Below are 26,730 nucleotides of genomic sequence, written 5' to 3' on the forward strand. Positions count from 1 at the left end.
TCAGATCTGTCGATTTTTATTTCGAAGGGGAACACTTTCACCCCTTACTTCTGAATGTTCAATGGGACTACTATACGCATCAAGATATGCATATACAACATTTGATCGATCCTCAATTTCAGTACACCGATGTATTTGGGATTGAATTTCCTTCAAAATGATAAAATGATGTATTACGAGTATAGTAGTCGCATTGAACATTCTGAAGTAGGGGGTGCTAGGGATGAGGGGGTTGACAACAGAATGAGGATGTATTTGGTGAAAGTTTTCCTGCTTTAAATAAAAATTGACGGGTCTGAGTAATTTTCAATTTTTTTCACGAGTTCGCAGATTAGGAGGGTGACAATTTTTGGATATATATATATATATATATATATATATATATATATATATATATATATATATATATATATATATATATATACCAATATTGAAACTTCAATAGTGACAATCAAAAAGTTAAACTACTTCGTAACTGGAGTACACTTCACTTACCATGAAAAAATACTATTAAACAAATATACTTATTGTAGATGAGTGTGTATTTGGTATGATTGAACAAAGTTATTGTGATGATTTTGTGAAAATGTGAACCTAATTACCACGTACTTTGGAGGTAATAGGAGAAAACGCTAATCGTGAACAGTGTGAACATGAACATTATTATCACTACTCACTGAGAAACAAAGTGGGTACTGAAAAGTAGAACAAAGAACTCATGCCAAACCAACTGGTTACCGTCTCGTCAGTGAACAACTACTCTGAAGATCTACTCACAAGTCATCTGAAACACCTTTATCCATAAACTTGGCATCTTATTATTGGTGAATAGTTTAATTGGTACGGTAATTGGTAATTGCTGAAACATACTTATCGTCAATAACATCTACATTCATCATAACGAAATAAAGTAGCCACCTCAATTAGTTTCTAACTATACTATACTGAGTATATCGTTCGATCTTTTATTTTTCGATTTCAAAATGAAAAAATTAGTTCGGTACATTTAACCATTGCTTTATTTATCCATGTATCCATACTTATATAATTTACAGAGGTACCGAATGTCTCACCATACCGAATGTCTCACCATACCGAATGTTTCACCATAGCAAATTACCCGTTTTCATTTCATATGATTTGTCCGTACGTATAGCACTGACTTTGCCGATCCTCGAAACACTTTGGAGTTGACTATAGACCTTCTTCCTATCCTTTTTTGATTTCAATGAAACAAACAAACATCATTACTCTCTACACTAGTACTCTAGCTTTGTTGTTATCAGTTTCTATACATAACAATTCGCATATCAGTTTTGAATTATCGAAAATGCTGCTCTGCTTGAGTGATGCACTTGTAATTTGAGCATCTGTGTAAATATTATTTTCGAGTACATAGTACCTATAGATAATGAACGCTTCGAACGAATGAAATATTGTTTTTTGAGTTTGAACATTTATGTCAATATGTTTGTGTGCGCGGTAGACCTACACATTTTGCATCGATAATCGTATCAGTAAAACTAATCTTATTGTTTTAGATCACTATTAATTTGAATAGGGCCAAAATATTAATACAACCAACTCAATCGCAAGCTGTTTTATTTCACACTGCGGCTCGGGAAACGATGCCTTATACAAAAAAACATACTTTTTATAGTAACACTTTTTACAATCTAAAATATACCCAGTGTTCTAAATAACTTAATATCTAACACCTCTTCCCTAAAAATAATGTCACCCAAAGAAAACTTCTATAAATTCTAATCACATTCTTAACCTATCCGGTTGTTTCAACTGACTTCGACGTCTCAATATCTTAGGGGAATAAGTTTCAGATGTACTTACATTTTCACTAACTATGTTTTCGCTGCCATTCCTGTTTACCTTAGAATCTACATTATTAACAGTTTCTCCTTCGTTCAAATCAGATCGGGGAATGATTGAAACAGGTTCAGGTTTTGTTGCAACTGACAGTCTAGATTTCATTTGGTTCTTATGCCTTTTCCATTTCATTCCACAATTTGTTTGAACCAAGTATGTTTTCAAGCCAAGAACCTTCTGGACTATTCCTGAACACCAAGGAGGTGTACCAGATCTGAAATCTCTTACCCATACGTGATCATTTTCATTGAAAAATATGTCTCTTTTATTTTTGTAATATGATTTTTGATAATTTTGTTTATTATTCACAACATTTTTGACAGAAGGCATTAATAGATCGAATTTAGAGCGTAAAGAACGACCTATTAATAATTTTGATGGTTTTTCACCTGTTGTGGTATGAGGTGTATTTCGATATTGAAACAAAAACCGATTTATAATCAGATGCAAGTCAGAATTTGTATTTTGGTCTCTTGCTTTCAAAATAGCATTTTTCATTATCTTTACCCCACTTTCTCCCAAACCATTTGTTGCGGGATGATAAGGAGCACCTGTAGAATGTTTTATGCCACTAGCTGACAAAAAATTCTGAAATTCTTCAGATGTGAACGTTTTCGCATTATTAGTGCAAAGTTCACGTGGTAAGCCAAATCTGGAAAAAAGTTCCCTGAAAAATTTTATGGTTGTTGAAGCCGTGATATTACCAACTTCTACACATTCTATCCACTTCGAAGTTGCATCTTCCACCACTAAGAAGTTTTTGTTGAACAATGGTCCAAAAAAATCAGCGTGCAATCTCGTCCATGGTTCTCGCGGCCAATTCCAAACTGTTAGGGAAGCCTTTGGAGGATTACTTGAAAAGCGTTGACATGATTCACACCCTCGTGCCGTATTTTCAATTTCCCCTTCCATCGATGGCCACCACACATATGAGCGCGCCAAAGATTTCATTTTTACCATACCCATATGTGATGAATGTAGTTCTCCCAGAATTAACTGTCGTAATTTCGGAGGAATTACTAATCGATATCCCCACATAAGGCAGTCCTGTTCTACCGTTAACTCATTTTTACGCAAAAAATACGGTTTCATGTTTTCTGCTGGACATCTATCAGGCCAACCGTTCCGAACATAAAAACTTATTTTGCTCAAAACAGAGTCTCTGAACGTTTCTTTTTTTACCACTGTGGAATTTATGGGTAAACACGATTCTTCAACATATTTCATATATGAAATATTTGGATTTGAACATAAGGTTTTTATTTTACATTCCTTACCTTCGTTTTTTGAAGGTGATCTAGATAAAAAGTCAGCCGTATTATTTTCAGATTTCACGTACTTAATATCGTATCTGAACGCTGAAAGAATATGCGCCCATCTTTGTAAACGATTTGCTGCAAAAACTGGCAACCCTTTTTTATCACCAAAAATAGCTATTAATGGTTTATGGTCAGTAAATAAATAGAAATGTTGTCCGTATAGGTATTGAAAAAATTTTTTTACACCAAATATTATTGCAAGAGCTTCTTTTTCAATCTGGGAATAACCAATTTCCGCCTTATTGAGTAGTCGCGAAGCAAAAGCAATAGGTTTTTCTGATTTGTCGTCCATAATATGACTTAAGGTTGCACCTAATGCATATTGCGATGCGTCCACAGTTAATTTAATTTTTTTTTTCTGGATCGAAATGTGCTAATACTGATGAAGATAATAACATATTTTTAGTTTTCTCAAAACTTTTTTGACAGTCCGAAGACCAAAACCAAGTTGTTTGTTTTTTTAGTAAGTTATACAGAGGTCTCATTATTTCAGAAGCGTTTGAAATAAATCGACAATAAAAATTTACCATTCCTAAAAATGATTTTACTTCTGTTATACTTTTTGGAATTTGAGCCTGCCTGATTGCCAAAACTCTATCCTCCGAAGTATGTTAGCCATTTCTATCAATTATGTGGCCTAGATATTTAACTGACTTCTGAAAAAAACTATATTTCTCTTTTTTCACCTTCAAACCACACTCCTGAAGTCGCCTCAATACTGTTTCAAGTCTTTCTAAATGTAAATCATCATTATCCGCGGTTATTAGGATATCATCTAAAAAACAGGCAACGCCCGGCATGACAATCATCTGTTCCATAACATTTTGGAATAAAGATGGAGCCGATGTTATGCCATAGGGTAACCTGGTATATGAAAAAAGTCCCTTGTGAGTACTAACTGTTACAAGTTTTCTGGATTCTGATGTTAGAACAACTTGTTGATAGGCCTCTGAAAGGTCAATTTTTGAAAATTTCTTTCCCCCCTGTAACTGAGAAAATAAATATTCTAACCGTGGCAATGGATAATGTGGTATTTCTAGATGTGGATTCAAAGTAATTTTAAAGTCACCACAAATTCGAATTTCGCCATTAGATTTTAACACTGGAACTATTGGTGTAGCCCACTCCGAAAATTCAGTTCGTACTAAAACACCATTATCCACCAATCTTTTAATTTCCTTTTCAATTTTTGATTTCAGGGCTAAAGGTACGGGTCGAGCTTTATAAAACCTTGGTACAGTACCCTCCTTGATTTTCAAAGAAATCTCCATCTTATTAAAAGTTCCTAAACCGCTATCAAAAACTGTTTTATATTTTTCACATAAAATATTCACCTCTTCGACAGCCTTTTCTCCAATGCAATCATTTTCCGCATTAGATGCATAATTGATTTTGCCTATGCCTAAATTTAACATTTTCAAACCGTTTCTTCCAATAAGTGGAGGACCCCCATTTTTAACAACATAAGTTTTCAAAATTAATTTTGTTCCTTCATAGGTAATATGTAAATTTAGAAATCCTAAAGGTTCAAAAGTAAAACCTACATAATCTTTAAAAGCTAAGTCGTTTTTATACAATTTTTTACATTGAAAATGTTTGTCATATAATTTTTCTGAAATTGCTGCGTGAGCAAAACCTGAATCTGCTTCGAATCTTAACGGAATATTTTCTACCAATAAATTTACAAAAGTTGGTTTCACATTGTCCTTTAAATCAATATCTGAATCTAAATTGCGAATATTAAAAAGTGAATCATCGGAAACAATTTCTGGTTCAGCTACACTCAAAAAATGTTGAGTAATTTCTTTGCAAACAGGAGCTAAATGACCCTTTATTCCACATCTATAGCATATGCAATTTTTATAGGTACAATCACTTGTCAAATGATTTTTCCGACCGCACACTGAACATAATTTTGAGCTGCTTACCGCTTGAATCTTTCCATGATGCTTACCCCCAGTGTAAGATGATGAACCCTGTTTCACCCTTGGATCAGATCGCTGGGTATAACGTTGCCCTTGACTGCGTTGGCAATGAAAATTTACCGGTTCAGCCTTGATGTTTACAGCTCCCCAACTCTGTCTGACGGTATGTTCCTTCAAAGCCGATTCCTTGGATAGTGCCAACTTTACCATTTGTTTTAAATTTACTGATGATTTTGAAGCGTCTTCTTCAAATAAACGGTCCATGATTTTTGAGTCATTTATGCCAATAACAAAGATATCTCTCATAACTGTTCCAAGTTCGTCACCAAACTGACAATTTGAAGCTAATTTCTTTATTTTAGCTTCCCAGTCCGCAACACTTTCACTAGTTTCGCGGCTTGCTGTGTAAAATTTTAGCCGTTCAGCAAATAACGATTTAACTGGAGCCAAATGTTCTGATAACAAATTGCATAAATCTTCGAAAGGTTTATCTTCTGGAAGGTTTGGAACACACAAGTTCCTAACTAATATATAACATTTTTCGGAAAGCGTATTCAAGAGAATAGCCTTTTTACGTTTTTCTTCCGTAATGTTATTAGCAATGAAAAATTGCTTCAATCTTTCGAGGAAAACCGAAAAGTCAGAGTTTTCGTGATTAAAGGTACTAAGCGAACCTAAAAGTCCCACTATTTCGGTAGTTGTCGTCTCTGGCATTTTGTTCACTGCGTTTTTTGGTTACGATAAGAATCCTCGTCGCCAATGTTTTATATCACTATTAATTTGAATAGGGCCAAAATATTAATACAACCAACTCAATCGCAAGCTGTTTTATTTCACACTGCGGCTCGGGAAACGATGCCTTATACAAAAAAACATACTTTTTATAGTAACACTTTTTACAATCTAAAATATACCCAGTGTTCTAAATAACCTAATATCTAACACTTATGATGCACTGTTTGGAACCTTTGGTGTAGTAATGAGTATTACTGGAGTTTTTTCCCAACACCAAATCGTTATTTTTAACACCTCGACACGTGTTTTCGATCACCAAGTGATCATCTTTAAAGAGGAACATTAAAACTGAGTTTTACTTGGTGATCGAAACACGTGTCGAGGTGTTAAAAATAACGATTTGGTGTTGGGAAAAAATTACAGTAATATTAATCAGTTACCATTTTATCTACTGATAGATACATGTACAAAAATGTATTAAATCAAATTTTTCTTTGATTCGAACAAATGTCTTGTTTCAGACATTTCGAAATAAACTTTGTATAGTTTTATTGAGATAAAATGTAATTATATCTTTAATTTTGTCATTAACTAAATACTTTCCAAGTTTCGCAGATCACAGGTATTCCTACGAATTTACTTGAAGGTAATTACAATTCAAACTAATCTATAACATATTTTTCCAGTTTCCCGAAACGTGAGATATATTTCAAAAGTGAGAAACGTAATTTTACGTAGAATGACAATAGTTGATTTTCCTGATTCGAACAAGCGACGTATGCACATTAATATTCAAACAAAGAACATTAATCTTAAAATGCCATCCTGGTAAAAAAGAAGATAAAAGCGGTGTACGAGTGTATGACAAAAGCAACAAACTAAATAAGATATTCTATATAGTTCTTGAAAACATTGAGGTACGGTAAGGAAGCAAAATATGACCAACTACTTCTGAAACTCGATGAAAAACGAAAGTAAGATAAAACCGATGTCACAAATTTGTGAACAAATTCAAACCTTGCTGGAAATATAATTGTTAATGTTTAGGGCAGTTCACTGAAACTGGTGAAACACCAAAAAGATCTCGGTGTTATAATTAAACATGACCTAAAATGAGAAAAGCATTGGAAAAAAATGTAGAAGAGTCAATTGATCCAGGAAGCCGTTTTTTCAAGGACAAAACGCAAGTACTACAGGAAAATCTTTAAAGCGCTCTAAGAGCGGTGCCAGTGCGAAAGTAGCGATTCACATTGAGTTTGATTCGCTAAAGATCCATTTGGAAAATTTTTCTCAGGAAATTTATTCCACATAAACGCGGTTCTCCAAAAGAAAAATTTTTTAAACAGTGAAGGTCGAGGTGTACCGAGTTGAATCTCAAAACGATGAGTAGCCACAGTCCGTCGCGTATTTCTGATATATTCCGCTATTGGCGGAATCAAATGTACCAAGTCACTTGAACACTTCCCGTAAAAGTATCTATAGGAGAGAGACAAATCTTCAACCTTTCTTCGATGTTCCAGACTATCAAGGTTCGCATCTCCAATCAGGCGGATGGCTCTTTTCTGGATGGAATCCAGCAGCTTCAGGGTATGCTTGGGGACGGAGATCCATACATACTATAGGTACCTCAAAGAAGATCTGATCTGAGCTTCATGAAGCATCAAAATTTGCTGAGGTGTGTACAGTTTTCTAGTTGGGAACAGTGTTCCAAGCTTTTGAGTAGCAGCCCTTGCAATTGCAGCGACATGATTGTGCGAAGACATATTGGTGTCCGTCGCAAGAATATGAGACGTCGAAAATGAAACGTTAGTTGAAATAAATATTCAATAAAGTTTGGTGCAGCTTATTGTTGCGAGTTGAATGCCATTCTATCGGTGTTTGCGAGTAAACGAAAGAGTGTAAAACATCGCTCCTCGACGTATCTACGAGTAGCAAAATCTGTGATCTCTTCAGGTTCTGCTTCTTCTTCAAGCGTTTGTTTTCCATATCGAAGTTCCCATCGTCAGACGCAATGAGAAAGCGGATGCAGTCGCTCGCAATGTTACAGTTACTCCTTCCGCAACTCTGTTTGAACAAGTGCCCCACTCAGATTACTTTAATACCTTAAAGAAACTAATAGCAAACACTTGGAAAGAAAGATGGATGGCCATGGAATCAAATAAATCACGTGAGATAATAATAATGTTTATTTACAAATATACAACAGCCCAAGATAGTAACATGTAAACAAAGCAATACAAAAAAACATGGAGAAACCCACTAAAACCAAAGTTGTGCGATAAATCCCGACATGCGCTTCCAGAACTACCAATCGGCCCAACTAAGACATCAAGTCATTCTCACTCGCTTCAGAATCGGACACACAAGACTAACACACCAACACCTCATGAAGAAAGAATATGCTGCGGAGTGTGATATTTGTGGTGTAATCAACAGTGTGAAACACATTATCCTGGAGTGACCAGTTTTTGAATATGAAAGACAAGAAGCAAGACCTCCCAGTGATCTCAATTCTGCTCTAGACGTGGTGAACTTGAACGGTTATTTTTGAAATAAAAAAAAGTTCTCATCGGAAGGTAATTTGAAACATACTTGCGGTTGTCTTCGCAACATATTGATTGATACTGCCTTACTTTCGCGGCCAAAGTTATCGATGCTTCCTTTACTCATTTCTATGATACACGAATGGTTGTAGAAGTATGGTGCTTATCTTATATGCTTCAACTACCACCGCTGTCACAGTGGTTGAAGCAGAAATCCACTCATTTCTGTGAATATGAGATTCAGAAACAATAATCGTTGATTTATAACTTTATCAATTCCAATTTGATTTTATTATCTTCTCGCCATTAGAATGATCAGATGACCATTATTATCTGATATGCATAGGGTGATGTTATCGAGATACTAACTACCGCCAAGCTATATTGGCATATAAATAATATTTTGTCGTTCTATAGTGAGATTGTATCTGGGCCCTTCATCAATATCAAATTCAAAGATGCTATGAATTTCATCACCATTCGAATATACTCCGGCGGTGACATTACCATCCACACGAATAATTCTCAGCTTATTGATATTCACCTATTCCAGAAACATGTTATATTATACAATCATATTTTTGAAATGTGATGATTCAGTTTTCAATATGTCTTTTCATCATTTATTTTCTTACATGATTCTATTGTATTCAATTGACGTGCCAAATGTACAATATTGTATCAAATATTGGTAAATAAATATTCTACTCTATTCTATTCTATTGACTTCAAACCCCAAAAGTTGCGCAATGGTGTTTCCATGTTTGAGATCGACGCAATATTTCGACCGCATTTCACATTTCAGAGTATTGTTGTTTGCATGTAGGAGAAATACTTCGTGGATGTCTTCCTCAGCCTCAACCTCTTTGGATTTGATGAATCAATTTTATATGTCCCAGGTGGAATTTTTTATTAAGTAAAAACCATGTTCACCCAGACCATAACTACTTCTGGTATCCAATTCGATGGGTGAATAGAAATTGGCGCTCAACTCGCTATAGTAACCCGACAATGGAAACGTACGTGACATGACTGATGATTTTTGATTCATGTTTTTTTTTTCTGGCAGAATTCGAGGAGTAATCGTCGCTTTATTCGGTGGTCTATTCAACTCATTATATGTGTGACTGAATTCACACCATTCACTTTACAATAACAACGGAATATTGTTCTACATCATTCACTTTACAATAAGAACAGAAGATTTTTCTCGTAGGTGGACCATCATTCACATCGAAATTACTACTACTGGAATCATTGTCATGGTCTTGACAATAATGATACTTCAATATCACTTTATAGGTTTTGTGGCAGCTTATCCCATGCAGAAGCAATTCCATTTGAGGCACATCCAATTATCACCTCTTTCGGCATATCGGCTAGTCGTTCTTTACGTAATTTGCGTGCGTAATTTGGAATAGGCGATCAATGAAAGACTCATCCTCTTGATGATCTTCCGGTCCTGTGTTGGTGTTATTTCTATGTCTTTTTCTGGAGAAACTTCAGACACAAATGACCATACCACATTGTGTTGAATTGTTGTTGACGCTTATAATTGAATGTAGTATTACTGATAGGATTCACACTATTATAAAAATAGTGAATCAAAACATGTGTTAGAAATCATACGTTAAAAGGTAAGACCTCGTTAGTCCTTAGCTCGCACAAGTTTCTCATCTTCTGAGAGTTGTCGTTCGTATGGGGGCGACAGCTGATCAACGGAAAAACAGATTTTTTTTAAGGAGGGGATAAATCACCAAAATTATCAAAATATTTCTACCATGTCAACTATCTAAATTTACTATGATTCATATTGATGCGGTCCTGATCAGTCCATCTCGTACGTGGCAAGTATGACTAAGTGTTCTTCGGGGTCAGTTTTAGTGGCATACAATCTGTTGTTAGCCATCTAGAATGGTTAAGGGGTCCAGGTTCCATATTAGCTAAATCAGAAGCAAATATACCAGTACTGACAGTGGTGGTCTTTACATTGTGAAGATATTGTTGGTCGGTACTCAGGTCTTTCCTAGTAATTTCAGGTAATATTATAGGTACAAAGATGAATTCGACTATTAGCATTGTTTGACAATTTTGTAATTGAGATCCCATAGCACCTGAGAAGCATTCAGGTTCTGTATTTTTTCCGTCTAACAACAAATGACGCAGTGGTAATTCATTACAATGCAACCTGCAGATAAACCTCTGTAATGGTATGTTTAGTTCTTCGTCCATCAGAAGAATAACTCCACCTTTGATACCTGTATGTCGATATTTGAACTCCAAATTGAAGTCAATCATTGACAAGGTAATCGAACGAAATGGATATTTCGGTCACCTGGAAAATATTCTCATTGCCATGCTTGTCTATGACCAAACTTATACGGGATTTTACTTATCGAATATTTATATGATGGTCTCGGCACATGTCAAAATATTAATGATTTTCCATGCCACACCCAAGCCTAAGAGCGCTGCATCAAATTAGTGACAGAAGCATCAAGTGCAGTTTGTGGGGAAAATAAACGAGACGGTTTCATAAGGGCAAGACTACGGTTGCATCAACAAATGCCTAATTTCAATACAAAACAAATTGATATTTGAATTTGTATTTTCAACAATGTTTCTGAATTTTTTTTATAATTTAAATTATATTCAACTGTACTGGGAAACCTCAAAACAAGTGGGTCAAATTTTGTACGTTTGTTTTATATATTACAAGGCAACTTTTCATCGCCATGCCGTTAAAAAAAAGTTTTGAAAACTCCATATATAGAAAAAATTAATAAGTATATTTATATATATGTATATATATATATATATATATATATATATATATATAAAAGTAGGATATTTAATGACTAAATCTATGATCAAGATGATCTTGAGGATGCAGTCAAGATCAAGGATGAAAATTCTTTGCTAGTTTGTCAAGCTTTTGGAAATGTTTATTTCCTTCTTCAGGAAAACTGAAATGATGATTGTAAAAATATATGTGTAAAACGTTACAGATATAACTCAACATGAGTTTAATATAAAAAATCAGCAGCAAATCGAACGAAAAATAATTTAAAAGTAAATTTTGACATGAATCAATAAATGACAATTATTTGTTGATTACAAAAAAATAATAATTTGTTTTACAATCGGTCAGTTACATACTGGATGAATCAGCATTACTATTTCTTTTTCGGCTATCATTATCTAATTTAAATAAATAAGTATAAATTTGACTGAGATTTTTTAAGTCAGTTCTCTAATTCTTTATATTAATCTGATGTTGAGTAAGTTATATCTGTAACGTTTTATACATATATTTTTACACGTTGAACCACGTCTAGAGTTTTGTGTTCGACGTTTCGGCTTCCATTTTGGAGCCATTTTCAAGAATTTGTGGCTTGACGTCGGGGCCTCAATCTGCCTACTCCCCAGGTCTCGTCACGAATTCTCTCTAAGGTCTCAATCTACCTACTCCACAGAGATTTGACTGAAATACCCACTCAAAAAAAACCTATTGTTATATAAGTCAGTCGAATAAACTCGATCTTTCCATACTTATAATTATGGGGTTTTATGAAGACATCAGAAGACAGTATGGTCCTTCGGCTTTTCTACAACTTAAAGAATGGGCAAACATCACCACTAAATTGGCATCCTTACGTAACCGAAGAACCTTCTTAATTAAATGCAAGAAATCTAATTGTTTTCCGAACCATATCACCAACAGTTTAGTGAACGTGAATAATTTGTTACATCACCGTAGAGGAAATGTTGACCATAGCATGGAAGGTTTGAATTCCAGGTTTAAAAAAATATCCTAAATTTAGAAATCAATATCACTTTTTCTGACATAAATTATGTTGAGAGAAAACTTCTTGATATTCAGACCAAATCCAAATCAATTTTGAATTTTTACACTTTCGTTGAATATAAACGTAGACAGAATATACGTTACAACAATTTATTTCATAAAATAAAATCTACTAATATCAATAAATTTCTTCATCTTAAAAAAAATTCATTGATTTTCCGTTTGAAGTTGAAAAGTTTTTAGATCTTGGTCCTAAGTTTGCACTTTCTTCTTCCAAGAAATATTTCCAAGTTTCATCTTTATTAGCGGACTTAGAGAATACTACACAGTCGAGACAAGACACATACGAGACAAGACCTACTCAGATCTAAGTACACTAATGTAATAACAAATTATTTACATAAAGACCAAATCGATCACTTCCTCAATAAATATTATGATCTATGTAAAACTTTTCTCAAGCAACATCCCGAAATTTACATAGTCCAGAGTGATAAAGACAATATAACTGTTGCTATGAACAAGCAGTTTTACTTAAATAAATGTCAAAAACATCTTGATAATCCACAATATTACAGTAAACTAGGAGGTAATCCTGTTTGTACATTGCAACAAAAAGCTAATAAATTAATTTAAGGCTTAGTTAATAAAAAACAATTAGATGAGAATATTAGCAAACAAATTAAAATCTATAACGCTACTGCTCCCAGATTTTACGCTTTACCTAAAATTCATAAACCATCTATTCCAATGAGACCTATTGTTTCATCTATTTCATCTCCCAACGGCCCAATTGTAAAATTTTTGACAGATATTTTAACTGTTGCCTACAAAACTGATAATCATTTTTATATTAAAGACTCCTTTCATTTCAGTGAAATCGTCAACAATTTTCAGTTACCCGATCAATACAAAATTGTAAGTTTTGATGTTGTTTCTCTATTTACTAATCTTCCATTACAATCAATAATTCAAAGTAATGAAAATTATTGGAACGAAATTGAACAATATACCACTATTGACAAAAACAATTTCCTTATTTTACTGAAATTTATTTTTGAATCTAATATATTCGAATTTAGCAATCAATATTATAAGCAAATTTTTGGTACACCTATGGGTTCCACTTTATCTCCAATTCTTTGTAATTTTGTACTAGATGACCTTCTTACTGAAATTTTGAATAAACTAGAATATAATATTCCCCTCCTCAAACGATATGTTGATGATATATTCTTAGCAATTCCTTCAGATCTAATCGAAAACACTCTTGATTTCTTCAACTCTTTCAATCCACATCTTCAATTCACTTGTGAAATAGAAGGTAATGAATCTTTACCTTTCCTTGACATGAAAGTTATCAGGTTTGAAGGAAACGTTCTTAAGACTACCTGGCACAGAAAATCTATATGTAGCAATAGGTTCATTAGTTTTTTTTCACAGCATCCTTCAAGGATGAAAACCAATTTAATTTTATTTCTTAAAAAAAGAGTTTAAATTATCTCATCCGGATTTTATTGAAAATGATTTAAAATTGTTAAAAAATATTCTAATGGAAAATTCATATCCTCCTAAGCTTTTGAATAAATATTCATTCAACTTACCCATATTCAATCGTCATAATTCAAGTGACCAAAATTTATCCATACTAACTTCACGTAACATTAGGCATGCATTTTCTGAAACAGATAATTCTCCATCTTCTAATGAGAATAATCAAATTATATATAATTATTCTATGAGATTTATTCCAAATTTAACCCCGAAATTACTTAATATATTTCGAGACATGAAAAATATTAGAATTTCTACCAAAAATTATGAAACAATTTCATTCCTATATTCTAAAATTGAAACTCCTCTTAGCAATAAAGAAAAATCTAATATCATATATAGTATTCCATGTTCTTCTTGTGATTCAATTTACATTGGTCTATGAATTAAATAAATTTCTTTCTTTCTTTCAATTCATTACTATCGATAGAATGGGGTCTATCTTGATGCGAAGAAACAAGATATATTAGATCTCGTCAGACATACCCTCTCTTATCCCCTTCGCACCACTGGAATAGTTTACCGTGCAGTCATTGTAGAGGGGAAGGTATTTACCTGATACCCATGAAGAATTAATTGAGGAAACAAAATATGATGCATGTATGAGAAAACTATTTTGAAATATAAGCAGAGTTATTAGAATGAACACAAACTAATATAAATATTCAAAGGAGTAAACAAAGATTGTGTTTTTTTTTTGTTATTTGAAATAATTGACATTTATAGTTCAGTCAATTGCCAATGCAAGCAAGTTGTGCATTTGACGCTTGTCCTGAATTCCTATTCAATTGTTTCATTTATCAAAATCAGTAGATAATACATTTTCTTAGAATATAAGCTGAACTTCGCTAAATAAATTATGAAAATGTATGATATCAGTGGTATAGAAGAATTGCCAGTGACTCAACCACATATATCGATAAATCAGAAAATGCAATACAAAATATTTTACCCCAAAAATCTAAGAAAATGTACGAAAAACTTATCAACAGGTAATCTAGTACAACAATAAAATCGGTGGTAAATATCAACCATAATATACTTGACATTTCCAAATATAAAAAGCTTCAAATTTAATTTAAGCGAAAGTTCAAAGGATATGTTGGAAAAATATCAAAAATATTTTCATTTAGTATCTAACTAACATTGCATTTTTTAAATTTTGTCATGATTACATTTTCCAATCGACACATGCATGATAAATATTTTCGAGATAACTCGTGGGAAGCAAGCTAAGGCGCTAGATTTGGACTAGACTGCATAATGAGATGCGGGTTCGAAGCTAGCCTAGGACCTCCTGCTTTCTATTTCATTTTTCCTTTTTATTCTCTTCATTTCTTATTGTTGTAATTTTTTCATTTATTTTTCTATTTTCGGCAGCGATGATTTTTGGAATAATGGGAGCATGTCGAAGTCATAAATTACCTACATGACCTAAAATGGAATCTTGATTGTTTATGTGATAGAAACTTCAACAAAAGAACAACAAACATTCATAATTACCGACAAATACTATGAAATCAGTAGAAAATATATGAATTTACGGCCGAAATTTTGTCCCACCCATCTTTTTCGTGAATTATATTAATGGAAATGCCTAATTCAAAACATTGGTATTAATAAATTTGTTGATTTAGGGAAGCAAATAGCAACATATTCAAATCTGTGTGATTCGTATTCATATTCAATTCAATTCAATTCAATTCAATTTTATTTTCAATTCGATATAACAAGATACTACATAAACAAACATTATTATAACAGTTATCCTTTATTATCCCAAGGGTTCTCCTAAGCACTCGAGGCGCTTGTTTTGTGCATCCCCTTGGAATAATTTAGCATTTTCATTAGGTAAATAAAATGAATGGTAATTATATTAAACAAATACAGATATCAAAGAAAATATACATTCTATCTAGTTAAATTCTTGTAGGATATGATAAAATTCACTCAATGAATAATTTTTTTTCCTTTGGGATTATTTTTTTTAATTACCTTATTTTCTCTTCCTTGTTTCGCCTTCTCTAATTTATGATTCATGATCTGGTTAATTTTTTTTCTCTAATCTTACATTTCACTCTTCGGAGCGGTTGATGTGGCAAGGATTCATGTCTTTATTCATATTCATATTTATGTGGTTCGTTCATTTAAACTTATATACATACACACATTACACACGTACAGACATATAATATGTCAATCTTCATCCATATACACAACTGACTTTTAATCAACCATATATATTTTTCATAGTAACTTTACTAGTGATAGATAGTTAAGGTTGATGAATTGTTTTATACCAGTTTTATATTTGTTAAATGAGAGGTTTTCTTTCAAACTGCGATCTAGTAAATTGTAAAATTCAGGACCGAGATAGAAAATTGTTCGTTGTGTATGAGTTTTTTTAAACATGGGAATTACTACATTTAAATTTTCGAAAGATCTAGTATTTTTTATCTTTTCGCTATAGTAAAGATGTTTATTATTATACATCCATATAAGACACTGATAAATATAAATACATCTTATGTTATATAACTTGGTTTCTTTATAGAGCTGTTCTGTTGAGTAGAGTTTTTTTTCTTAAAAATATTTTGATTATGGTGTTTTGCATGGCTTGGAGACTGTACAGGTTGCAGTCAAATGTGCCACCCCATTTGGAGATACAATACCTAATAACCGATTCTGCTAAAGATCTATATACTGTCATTAAATTTTTAATGTTTAAGATTTCTAATTATACATTTTGTGAGTGAGCTGGCGGAGTCGCTTTGTAACATATACGGTATGTTCGTCCCATCTCATATGCTGATCCAGAACTACACCAAGATATTTACACTTTGACTCTTTTTTTATCGAAGGGCAATCACATTGCCCCAATATATATAAAATCGGCCCCAATACTGTGCCTTGTGGAACACCAATTGTGATTTCATTTGAGGAACTAAGTTCTTTGTCAATTTTAACGGTTTGTTTTCTGTTCGATAAATAATTTTGCAAAATGTTTAACGCTGGGTCACGAATGCCGTACCTATATAGTTTGTTCATTAGCTCGCCATGTGCTACCGTGTCGAAAGCTTTAGCTAAGTCTAGAAAAACTGCAAGGCACTTATCGGAATTTTCCAAAGAGTCGGTTACGGTTTTCGTAAAATGAATGACAGCTTTTTCAGTGTTCGAGTTACTGATGAAACCAAATTGTTTTTTTGTTATCACATGATGGAATTCTAAAAATTCAACCAATCGATTTTTTAAGGTATGTTCAAAATTTTTTGCAAATTTACTTATTACAGAGATGGGTCGGTAAATCTGAAATTCGTTTTTACTTCCTGCTTTATAAACTGGAGTTACTACTGATTCCTTCTGGAATATTACCCGTTTTGAATATTTTGTTTATAATATTTACCAAGGTATTTAAAATATATGGATAAATGATTTTTATTAGCTTCGCTGGTATCTCGTCAAGCCCTGAAGCACAATTACTTTTCATGTTGGAGACAAAGTTGAATATTTCGATTTCCGTTACTGGATCTAAAAGTATCGTAGGCTCTATAGATTTGTCATTCAAAAAGTCTTCCGGAAGATTATCAGGCTTATTATTAGTTTTAGCCATCTCTTTTCCGACGTTTACAAAATAATCATTAAATGCGTTAGCTTTCATCTTATTGTTAGATAAAATCTCACCATTTGAACCTGACATTTTGATAGAGGTGATTGTTTTTTTTACCGTTTTATTCGTGATTTGATTTATTATTTCCCAAGTCTGTTTGTAATATTGATTTTTCGTTTTTTTAATTAATTTATTCAATTTGTTTGTATATTCATTTTTGAACTCATCTGAATAGTTATTCTTCAACCTTTTTTTCATATTGTCTTTATTTTTTATCGAGTTTATCAAACCCCGAGTTATCCACGGTTTAAGTTTATAATTTCAATTTTTTTATATAACTTGATGTTTGGTTGCTCGGTTCACATATTGCTTCAATTTGTTGATAAAATTATCATATGAACTTTGGGAATCTTCGCATTGTAAAACATCGGCCTATGTTTCATTGGTTAGGATGCCCTTTAATTTTTCATAGTCAATTTTTTTAATAGTGATATTTTCCCGTATAGTTCGTGCAGGACATTGTTTTCCGAGGACATCTGCAACCGTATTAGTTGATGCCGGTGGTGATATTACTGCATTAAATCGTCATAGTGGCTGGAAATCCAATTCAGTGGCGGAAGGCTACATTGAAAAATTCGGTTCAGAATAAAATCATTAATTCCAATACAATATCGAACTCTATCAAAACTAGCAATTATGAAATAAATGTAAATATTTCTTCCACTTCCTGATCAGTGGGATCTGGAATGGAATTGGATCAATTACAATTATAATGTTTAATATAAATATAAAAAGAACGTTTATAGTTTTCCTATAGGTATCCATGTTACTACCCGAAGTAATTCCATTGATCACAATTTTAAATAATTTTTAAAAGAAATCTGAGTAATTACTGTTAAGTTCAGAGGATCAAAGAAGACTTTTAGTAACAAAAGCGTTGTTTGTTTGAAGGTGGTTGACAATGTTTCGTGGTGCATCTGTATCATTAGTTCGGACTTCCATTGTCTAATCTAATATATAAAAATGGATGTTTGTTGGTTGGTTGGTTGGTAAGTGATAAACTTCTACATCGCTCAACCGATTGTGATGAAACTTGACATATATAAGTAAGTTTTCATTGGGAAGGTTTTTAGGCTATCAATTTTTCTGTAACTCGCCACTAGATGATGTGATGAAATCACTGAAAGATTCTATAAAAAATTAATAATATCAGCTGAAAAATAACAATTATATGAATCAGAAACCCTGAAATTACACTGAAATAAAATACAAGCAACAATTAAAAGAATTGTTGATATTTTAGGCAATTTAGTTGTTGAATTTTTTCAAAAAAGTTATTGCGGCCTCAGTGGTTCACCCAATTTTCACGAGGAATTTGAATAAGAACGAAGATTTTACATTTTATTAAAGTATTAATTGAGTCGGAAAACTATTATAACTGATCAGTTCCAAAATATTATTCTTGAATTTATAAAAAATCAACAAGTCCAAGCTCACCTCCAGAATCATCAGCTAAACAAGCTGCAGCAAGAATTTCTCCTACAATTATCTCAGAACTCTTCATTAGCAAATGTTCCAACCAGGGACGTCGGTGAAGAATTCCGCATGGAAACTCTAGGAAACAGTATAAATGAATTCCACTATGATCCAGAAATAAACTCAACATTCGAAGCATGTTTTAAACGATATGAAAGTTTATTCACCGAAGATGCACAGAAACTTTCAGATTCAGCAAAAGTCACTGAACTCACTTAAATGTTTGGAAGAAAGTCATCAATTTTCAACACTTGTTACCATTCTTGTATGGAACTTAGCAAAAGTACAGGAGAAGATTTCGTCGCGTACGATGCCAAAGTCAACAAATTTTGTGAAGATTTCGATATCAGAAATATCTCTGCAGATCAAATTAAATGTTTACTCTTCGTATGCGGTCTCTAATCTGGTAATGATTCAGATGTCAGAACCAAAATTTCATTCAAAATTGATGGAAAACATTCAGAATATTTAGTTCTTCAAGATCTTACTTCCGAATGTCAACGTATACCTACTGAATCTTAAGAACGATACAGCGATGATAGAACAATCCACAACATCAGTCGTTATTGCAGTTTGGCAGAAGACTAAGTTCCAATCACCAAAGAGAAATAAAAATTCTCAATCAAGTTCACACATGAATGGAAATTTCCTGAAAACACCATACTGGTACTGTGGTCAAATGCATTATTAAAAAAATTGTAATTTTTGTAATTACACATGTCAGGATTGCAACTTCAAGATACGAAGCAAAAAGGTTCAAATACAAAGCAATTCGATTTCTCAAGTGAATTTGTTAATGGAACATAAATACCTTGATGTCATTAATAATAGCATTCCAGTGAAATTTCAAGTAGATACAGCATTGTACATCATATCAGAGGAAATGTGGTCCAAATTAGGAAAACCACAATGTAGTTCATCCGAAAACATTGTCATAGTACAAATGGTCAACAACTTGAATTGATCTCCGAGTTTGAATGCGGTATCGTATTCAGAAATTAGTAATACTAAGAGAAGCGCTACGTAACTCCAGTGAAAAACGTCAACTTGTTAGGAATTATCTGAGAACAAAGTTTGGCATGTGGGAAATTTATTTTAATTCAATATGAAAAGTCATGTCACTGTCAGACATTGACATTTCCAAGCAAAAAGTACAGTATTTCCAACAACTTCAAAAACAATTTTCTGATATTTCCAATGACAGTGTTGGACTTTATGTAAAAGGGAAGATGGAACTACATGTATCATAAAGAAACAAATCAGTATTTCTCCCAAAACGATCTGTAGCATATGCATTGTTACATTAAGTGGAAGAAGAGTTGAATAGACACCAGGACCTGAATATTATTACTCCAGTTGATTACTCCAAATGGGCAGCACCTATTGTAGTCACGAAGAAATCTGATGGAAAAATTCGTATATGTGGGGATTATTCAACAGTATTGAACGATTCCCTTCAACCTCATCAGTTACCACTTCCAACTCAAGAAGAAATTTTCAATCAATAAGTAAAAAGGACTTTTCACATACAATCGACTTCCGTTTGGAATAAAAGTTGCTCCTAACATATTTCAACAAATTATGGAAAAGATTATATCTGGTTTAAAAAATAACATCATCATTTCAGGCAAAAATGTAGATCAGCACTACCGAAACCTGATAAATGTTTTATACAAGAAATGCAACTTTTTTCATCCTGAAATAAAATATTTAGGAAATATTATCAATGAATATGGATGAAACCCGATCCAGCCAAGATTGAATCAATAATTCATATGCCTCCATCACATGATATTCTCACACTACGTTTATATCTTGAAGCAGTAAAAAATGGTAAATTCGTACGATATATGCATAAAATATCAAAACCAATGGATCAACTTCTCAAAATGAGCACAACATGGGATTGAAATCAAGAATGTCAGAAATCATTAACAAATTCAAGGACATACTTCAATCAGACCTTCTCCTGATTCATTTCAATTCCAAGCTTCCTATTGTGGTAGCCGCAGATGCAACTTAGAGTGGCATTGTAGCCTGTATTTTTCATAAATTTGAAGATGGTTCAATGAAAGCAATTTAGATCGTTCTTTCAGATCTCTGACGGAAACGGAGCAGGAATATAGTCAAAGAAAGAAAAAAAGTAGCTCTAGCTCTTAAATTTGCAGCAAAGAAGATTCAACGCATGTTATGGATGCCCTGTAACGTTTCAAAACGATTAGAAACCATTACTCGCAGCCAACCGTCTGAAGCGATATGCCCTCATTTTAAAAACATATGATTTCAAAATGGAATACATAAAAACCGAAGATTTAGGACATGTTGATATTTTGTCAAGAGTTTTCAACGCTAATAGAACCCCAGATGAACAATAATACATCATTTTTTTTGTGAAAATCGAAACTGAAGTTCTGCAAGTTTTGATTACAGCCATCGAACCACTCCCACTTACCTATAAGATGATTCCTGTGAATCATGATGATTCCTTTGGAAACCGTTGCATGCAAGACCCTCCAAGATATCATCCGGTATATTGAAAATAATGAATGGTCAAGCAAGTCTGAGATGGATGACAGTGTCAAATCCTTTTTTGTCAGAAGAAAAAATGTATCTGTTGTTGACAGACGTTTAATGTTTGATGAACATGTTGTTATTCCAACAACTTTTCATAAACGCATTCTGCAATACTTACACTAAGGTCATCCTGGAATAGAAAACATGAAGAAGTTACGTGTTTTTACAGATATCCAAAGTTTTATTCGAAAATGTGCGAGCTGTGCTGAGGCAGCAAGATCACCACTAAAAATTATTTTTTATCCTGGTCTACGCCACAGGCGTACAAACGAAACCGAGGCAACGAATTCACATGGACTTTGCTGGTCCGTTGGATGCAGAATATTTCTTCATTGTTGTAGACGCCTACTCTGAATGGCCAGAGGTGTTCAGCACGAAAAATATAAGAAGTTCATTCACAATCAAAGTTTAGAAACCCACAAACACTCGTGTCTGATAATGATACCCAATAATTCTTCAGTGAACAATTCAAATATTTTTGTTGTTTTTACGTGTTATTGAACACTTAAAAACAACACCGTACTTCCCTCAATCGGATGGATAAGCTGAACGATTCGTCGACATCTTAAGAGGGCTCTGAAGAATATTAAAAGGAAAGGACAGACATTAGGTCAGTCAAGTCAAATATTCTTATTAACATATCGAACAACTCCATATCGATACACACCAAGCAGGAAATCGCCAGCTGAAAAACACACGGGTAGAAAAATTAGAACGGTCTTTGATCTTCAACTACCATCTCGAGAACCATACTTTCACAATAATTATGGAAACCATTATTCCAAATTCAAAGTTGGGGACACCATTTATTAGGTTCATCGCAAGAATGTGCTCGACTGGAAAGCTGGAAAGATCAATAATAAGATTGGAAAGATGATGTACGAAGTATTACTAGAGAATCCTCATAAACTAGTAAGAGTACACGTCAATCAGATTAGGAAGAGATATACCAAGAGTTCTGAAAATGTAGGTTTTACCGTTTGTCATTTTAATGCACTCTTTTGATGTCAAGATGGAACTGCTGATTATATCAAATGAAGATAAGCAAATGAATCAACAAGAAAGCGAATAGTCTAGGAAAATATCACAGCAGGTTGAAAAGATTATTTTCCAACCTGGACCTAGCCGAGTCAGGAGACTTCCGAAATACCTTGAAGATTTCCAATTGAAAGAGGGAGTGTTGGCAGCCCTGAGAACGAAGGTACTATTTCATAAGTTCCGGGGATCAAAGGAAGCTTTCAGTTTCAAAGTGTCACCCAATTTTTACGAATATAAAAAATACACTCGCTAAACCGTGTGAAACCATCATTACATAATCGTTACATAATATACTATTATTGAATCTACGTATACAATGCGGACGTAAATTGTCTTCACCCCTTTTATTTTTGAAACAGGCAAAGTATGAAAGTCGTACAAGATTTGTATGGAAAGAAATCATTTTAGTACTTTTTGATAAAAGAAAGCCAATGGTGTGACGTCAACCACAACAGAAAGGGCGCAATTAACTTTTTTTCAAATAGAAAGGGGGTCTTGTGACCCTTCGCTCGAGAAATTATTTCAATGATCTAACAACGACCTTCACTGTTTTACATTTGGATAATCGGCTGCGAGGTTATTGGTTTATGAATTGGAGACTAGAAAAATGATAATTCGTAACTTTATAACCAATAGAGGATTGAAACAGAAGTTAGTTACCACAGGTTACACAAAGTTGGGAGAAAAAAATTATTTACGGAAATGAACCGAATTTAGAATAAAATCAATCCTAGTTATTTGACAAAAAAGCACATTTCTGTTATTTTACGGGTTAACGTTACACAACCTGAAACAGTACGGTTAAAATAAAATGCTATCGTTTTATGCACTTAAAATTAACACTTATCCATTGCAAAAGATGTTACTAATTTATTCATCATTCCAAAAAACCTTCATTTAAAAAAATATGACATAGGGTGGTGGAGTTACGAAATTCTGAGTCCCAATAAATATGCAACCGGTTATCTGAATTCATAAATGTGAAAGTCATTGTATATAGAATCAAAATACCTTTCATATAAAATGCCACAGAAAACTCCCTTTTCGTCGGCAACTCATGTCACACTACTGTTTTTTTATCAAAAAGTAGTGAACATAAATCTTTAAAAAAAAATTGGCCCCACTTTAATATCTTGTCCCATTCGAAAGTTAAGAGGGGAAAAGGAACTATTAACGTCCGCAGGATATACACTAAACAATTTCAGATTAAGTATCTCTAAGAAAATAAAATAAAAGAAAATAATAGTAATTCTATGATAATAAATCATTGTTTTTATGGAGATCCGCTCAATTGATCGATTGAAACATTCTTTTTTTTCTATTTTTCTATTTCGTTTGTGTAAGTCGTAATTTGTGATTATTGGTTGTTGCAGGTGATCCTGGAGTTTCGGTAAGGGAGGAGCCTGGCCATGCGCCTAGGCCTGGCTTCTCTGCTGGTCGCGCTGTTGAGTATCCTCGGTATCTCATCTACTGTCATTGCCGTCACTTCACACACGACAGAGGATGACGTTACTACTACTGCTACGACAAGCTTCCGCCGTGAACCTCAACCAACTGGCCTTCACACTTCACCGCTCAACAGCCATCCCCACTCAACGACCAGTTTTTATAATTGGGGAAATTTTCGCTCTAATCACTTACCGCAAGTTGAAAATAAGGAAAATATTTCCGTTTCGGACAGTTACAAAGATGTGTACCATAACATGATAGGAGCTGATTACCATGGGAATTATTATAAAGATGTGAGAAACCTCAAGACTGAGCTAATCGAGTCTTCATTTAAGAAAAAAAAATTGACTGTGGGATATTTAGCAGCGGTAAAGGGTGAATTTGCGGACAGACAAGGATTGTTGATTTCTGGAGCCATTAAAATGGCGTTAGACGAGGTGAGTCATTTCAAAAAAGCTTTGTTCCATAGAAAATTGAAGCCATAAGTGAAAACACTATCGTGTTTTCAATGACGTACCGTGTTTTCAATGACGTACCGTGTTTCAATGACGTACCGTGTTTTCAATGACGTACAAATTGATTCAATACTACGCTTCATCCCAATTTCCGCGAAGGAAAATAAACCTTGCATGCATATACAGGGTGTCCCTGGACTTCCTCTTTTCCTCTCGGGAATGTATAGATGGGGTCAAAATATCACCAGTACTTCATATAACTTTTTTTCCTAAAATCCTTCGTTACCAAGTAACGGGCCCTCGAAGTTACAAAATGAAAAATGTTTTTCTTTGATAACTTTTCAAGTGAATATTCAAAATCATCCAAATTTTGGTAATTGACTAAACAAATGAATTCCTTCGATGAGCTTTCATGCAGAAGTCAGTTGTTTTGCTACAAAGTCAGGAACGGACTACCCCCGATGGTCCACACCCCAAAACTTTGAAATGACAGATATTTTTCAATATTTTTCAACAAATTAAGGTTACTTGGACAATTTTATGAATAAAAATACTCGTGTGGAAAGTCGATCGGAGCAACGAGTCTTGATAAAAATGTAGTTTCACTCGACGACATCAAACCCGCTCGTCCACCATTATTTGAAATGAATAATTATCAAAGCAGAAATAATAATGATAACGTTAATTCAACAACATTTATCCTGAGATGTCTACCATTATTCGAAAATATTAGTTTTTAAGGAAAATGGAAATGATAGGTAAAATGTTCATAACGAATTTTTATAATGCAAACACGTTTAACTAACGAAACTCAAGAGCCTCAAGATCAAACAGAAATGAAAAATCCGCTACAGAAACTGCTCGATATGACCACCTTCTCTCTATACATTTTCTTAGTCTGCGAAGACACCCTCTCTGTACTTGAAATAGCATTCCAGGGTCGTTTCGTATGGCTTCACAATGTAATGTTATTCTATGAATAGGTGTAGCGTAAACAAGGCTTTTTAGATGCCCCCACAGAAAGAAATCCAATGGATTTGAATCCGGAGACCGCGATGGCCATGAATATGGCCCACCTCTACCAATCCATCTATTGTGGAAAATATGGTTCAGATGGTCACGCACAATCAAACTAAAATGAGGAGGAGCGCCATCATGCATAAACCACATATCTCTTCGGGTTTGCAATGGAACATGTTCCAAAAGTCCATTCAAATCGTTCTGAATGAACTCCATATAACGTTCTCCATTCAATCGGTCCTGTAGAACGAATGGTCCTATAAGATGGTTTCCAAACCAGCCCAAACATTCACGTTGAATTTCCGTTGGTGTTTGGTTTGCAATATCCCATGGGGATTTTCTTCGGCCCATATATGGAGATTATGAGAGTTGATAACTCCATCTCTACTGAAACCTGCTTCATCAGTGGATAAAACTCGATTAATAAAAGTCATTCCTCTCTTTGCCTATCCATGAACCAATTGGCATATTCCAGTCGTGCTGGAAAATCTTGAGGTGTCATGGCATGTACCTTCTGGATGTGAAATGGGTGAAGCAGTTGTTCCCTAATTATTCTATGAATAGTGGACTTGGATGTATGGAACTGTTCTGATAGATTTCTGATGCTCATTGAAGGATCATCAGCGACGGCTTCCAAAATATTTTCCTCCAATACAACGGTACGTGCAACGGTCCTAGGAGCGCCCTCACCACCTCGTTTTGGCAAAACTGTACCTACAATAATATCGAAATAAAACAACGTGCTCAAATTAATTATCAATTATTACATACCTGTCTCCCTCAAGCTGCGATCGACACACTCGAATGTTTCTCTTGACGGTACCGTTCGATTGGGAAAATGCTCGGAATACAGACGACGAGCTTCTGCAGCATTACAAAATGCTCGTCCATAAAATACATGCATATCTGCATATTCATTGAATGTAAACTGTTCGGCCATATCAGAAAAATTCAAAATATCCTATAGAATATTGACAATACAATGATAGTCATATGACAACGCACCACTCAACAAAACAAAATCGCATTCCAGTTTCTCATTTTTTATCAAAACTTTCTAAAAGGTTTTTTTGTCAACATCTGTGAAAGAAATGGAACATAATTATTCCCTGGATATTTTTCACCTGATCATGTGCAGCCGTTTTTGTAGTTCATTCGTTTGCTTTTTATTAGTATAGTAAATATTTTTTCCGATGTGCGTTTTTTCAGCTAAATTTAGATTCGTGTTAAAGAATTTCTCCCATGAAATTATAATTATCAGTGAAACTTCTCAACAGTTTAGC

At 33.7% G+C, this 26,730-nt stretch overlaps 1 protein-coding gene across 7 annotated transcripts in view; it reads left to right on the forward strand.

Annotated features, from left to right (window-relative positions):
• Nucleotides 1–26,730, forward strand: part of LOC111512194 (receptor-type guanylate cyclase Gyc76C) — a 343,637-nt gene that overhangs the window by 208,107 nt on the left and 108,800 nt on the right. For 6 of the 7 annotated variants that reach the window (XM_074170390.1, XM_074170389.1, XM_074170393.1 and 3 more), the window contains one exon: nt 23,897–24,409. The exons of the other annotated variant lie outside the window; for it this stretch is intronic. In XM_074170390.1, the coding sequence (XP_074026491.1) occupies nt 23,933–24,409 (477 nt within the window). In that variant the 5' untranslated portion in view covers nt 23,897–23,932. The remainder of the gene's footprint in view (nt 1–23,896; nt 24,410–26,730) is intronic. 7 annotated transcript variants of the gene reach the window in all.

Source organism: Leptinotarsa decemlineata, unplaced genomic scaffold (assembly GCF_025532065.1).
Source record: "Leptinotarsa decemlineata unplaced genomic scaffold, Ldec_3_MD MMD2_P_RNA_scaffold_9, whole genome shotgun sequence".
Lineage (NCBI taxonomy): Eukaryota > Metazoa > Arthropoda > Insecta > Coleoptera > Chrysomelidae > Leptinotarsa > Leptinotarsa decemlineata.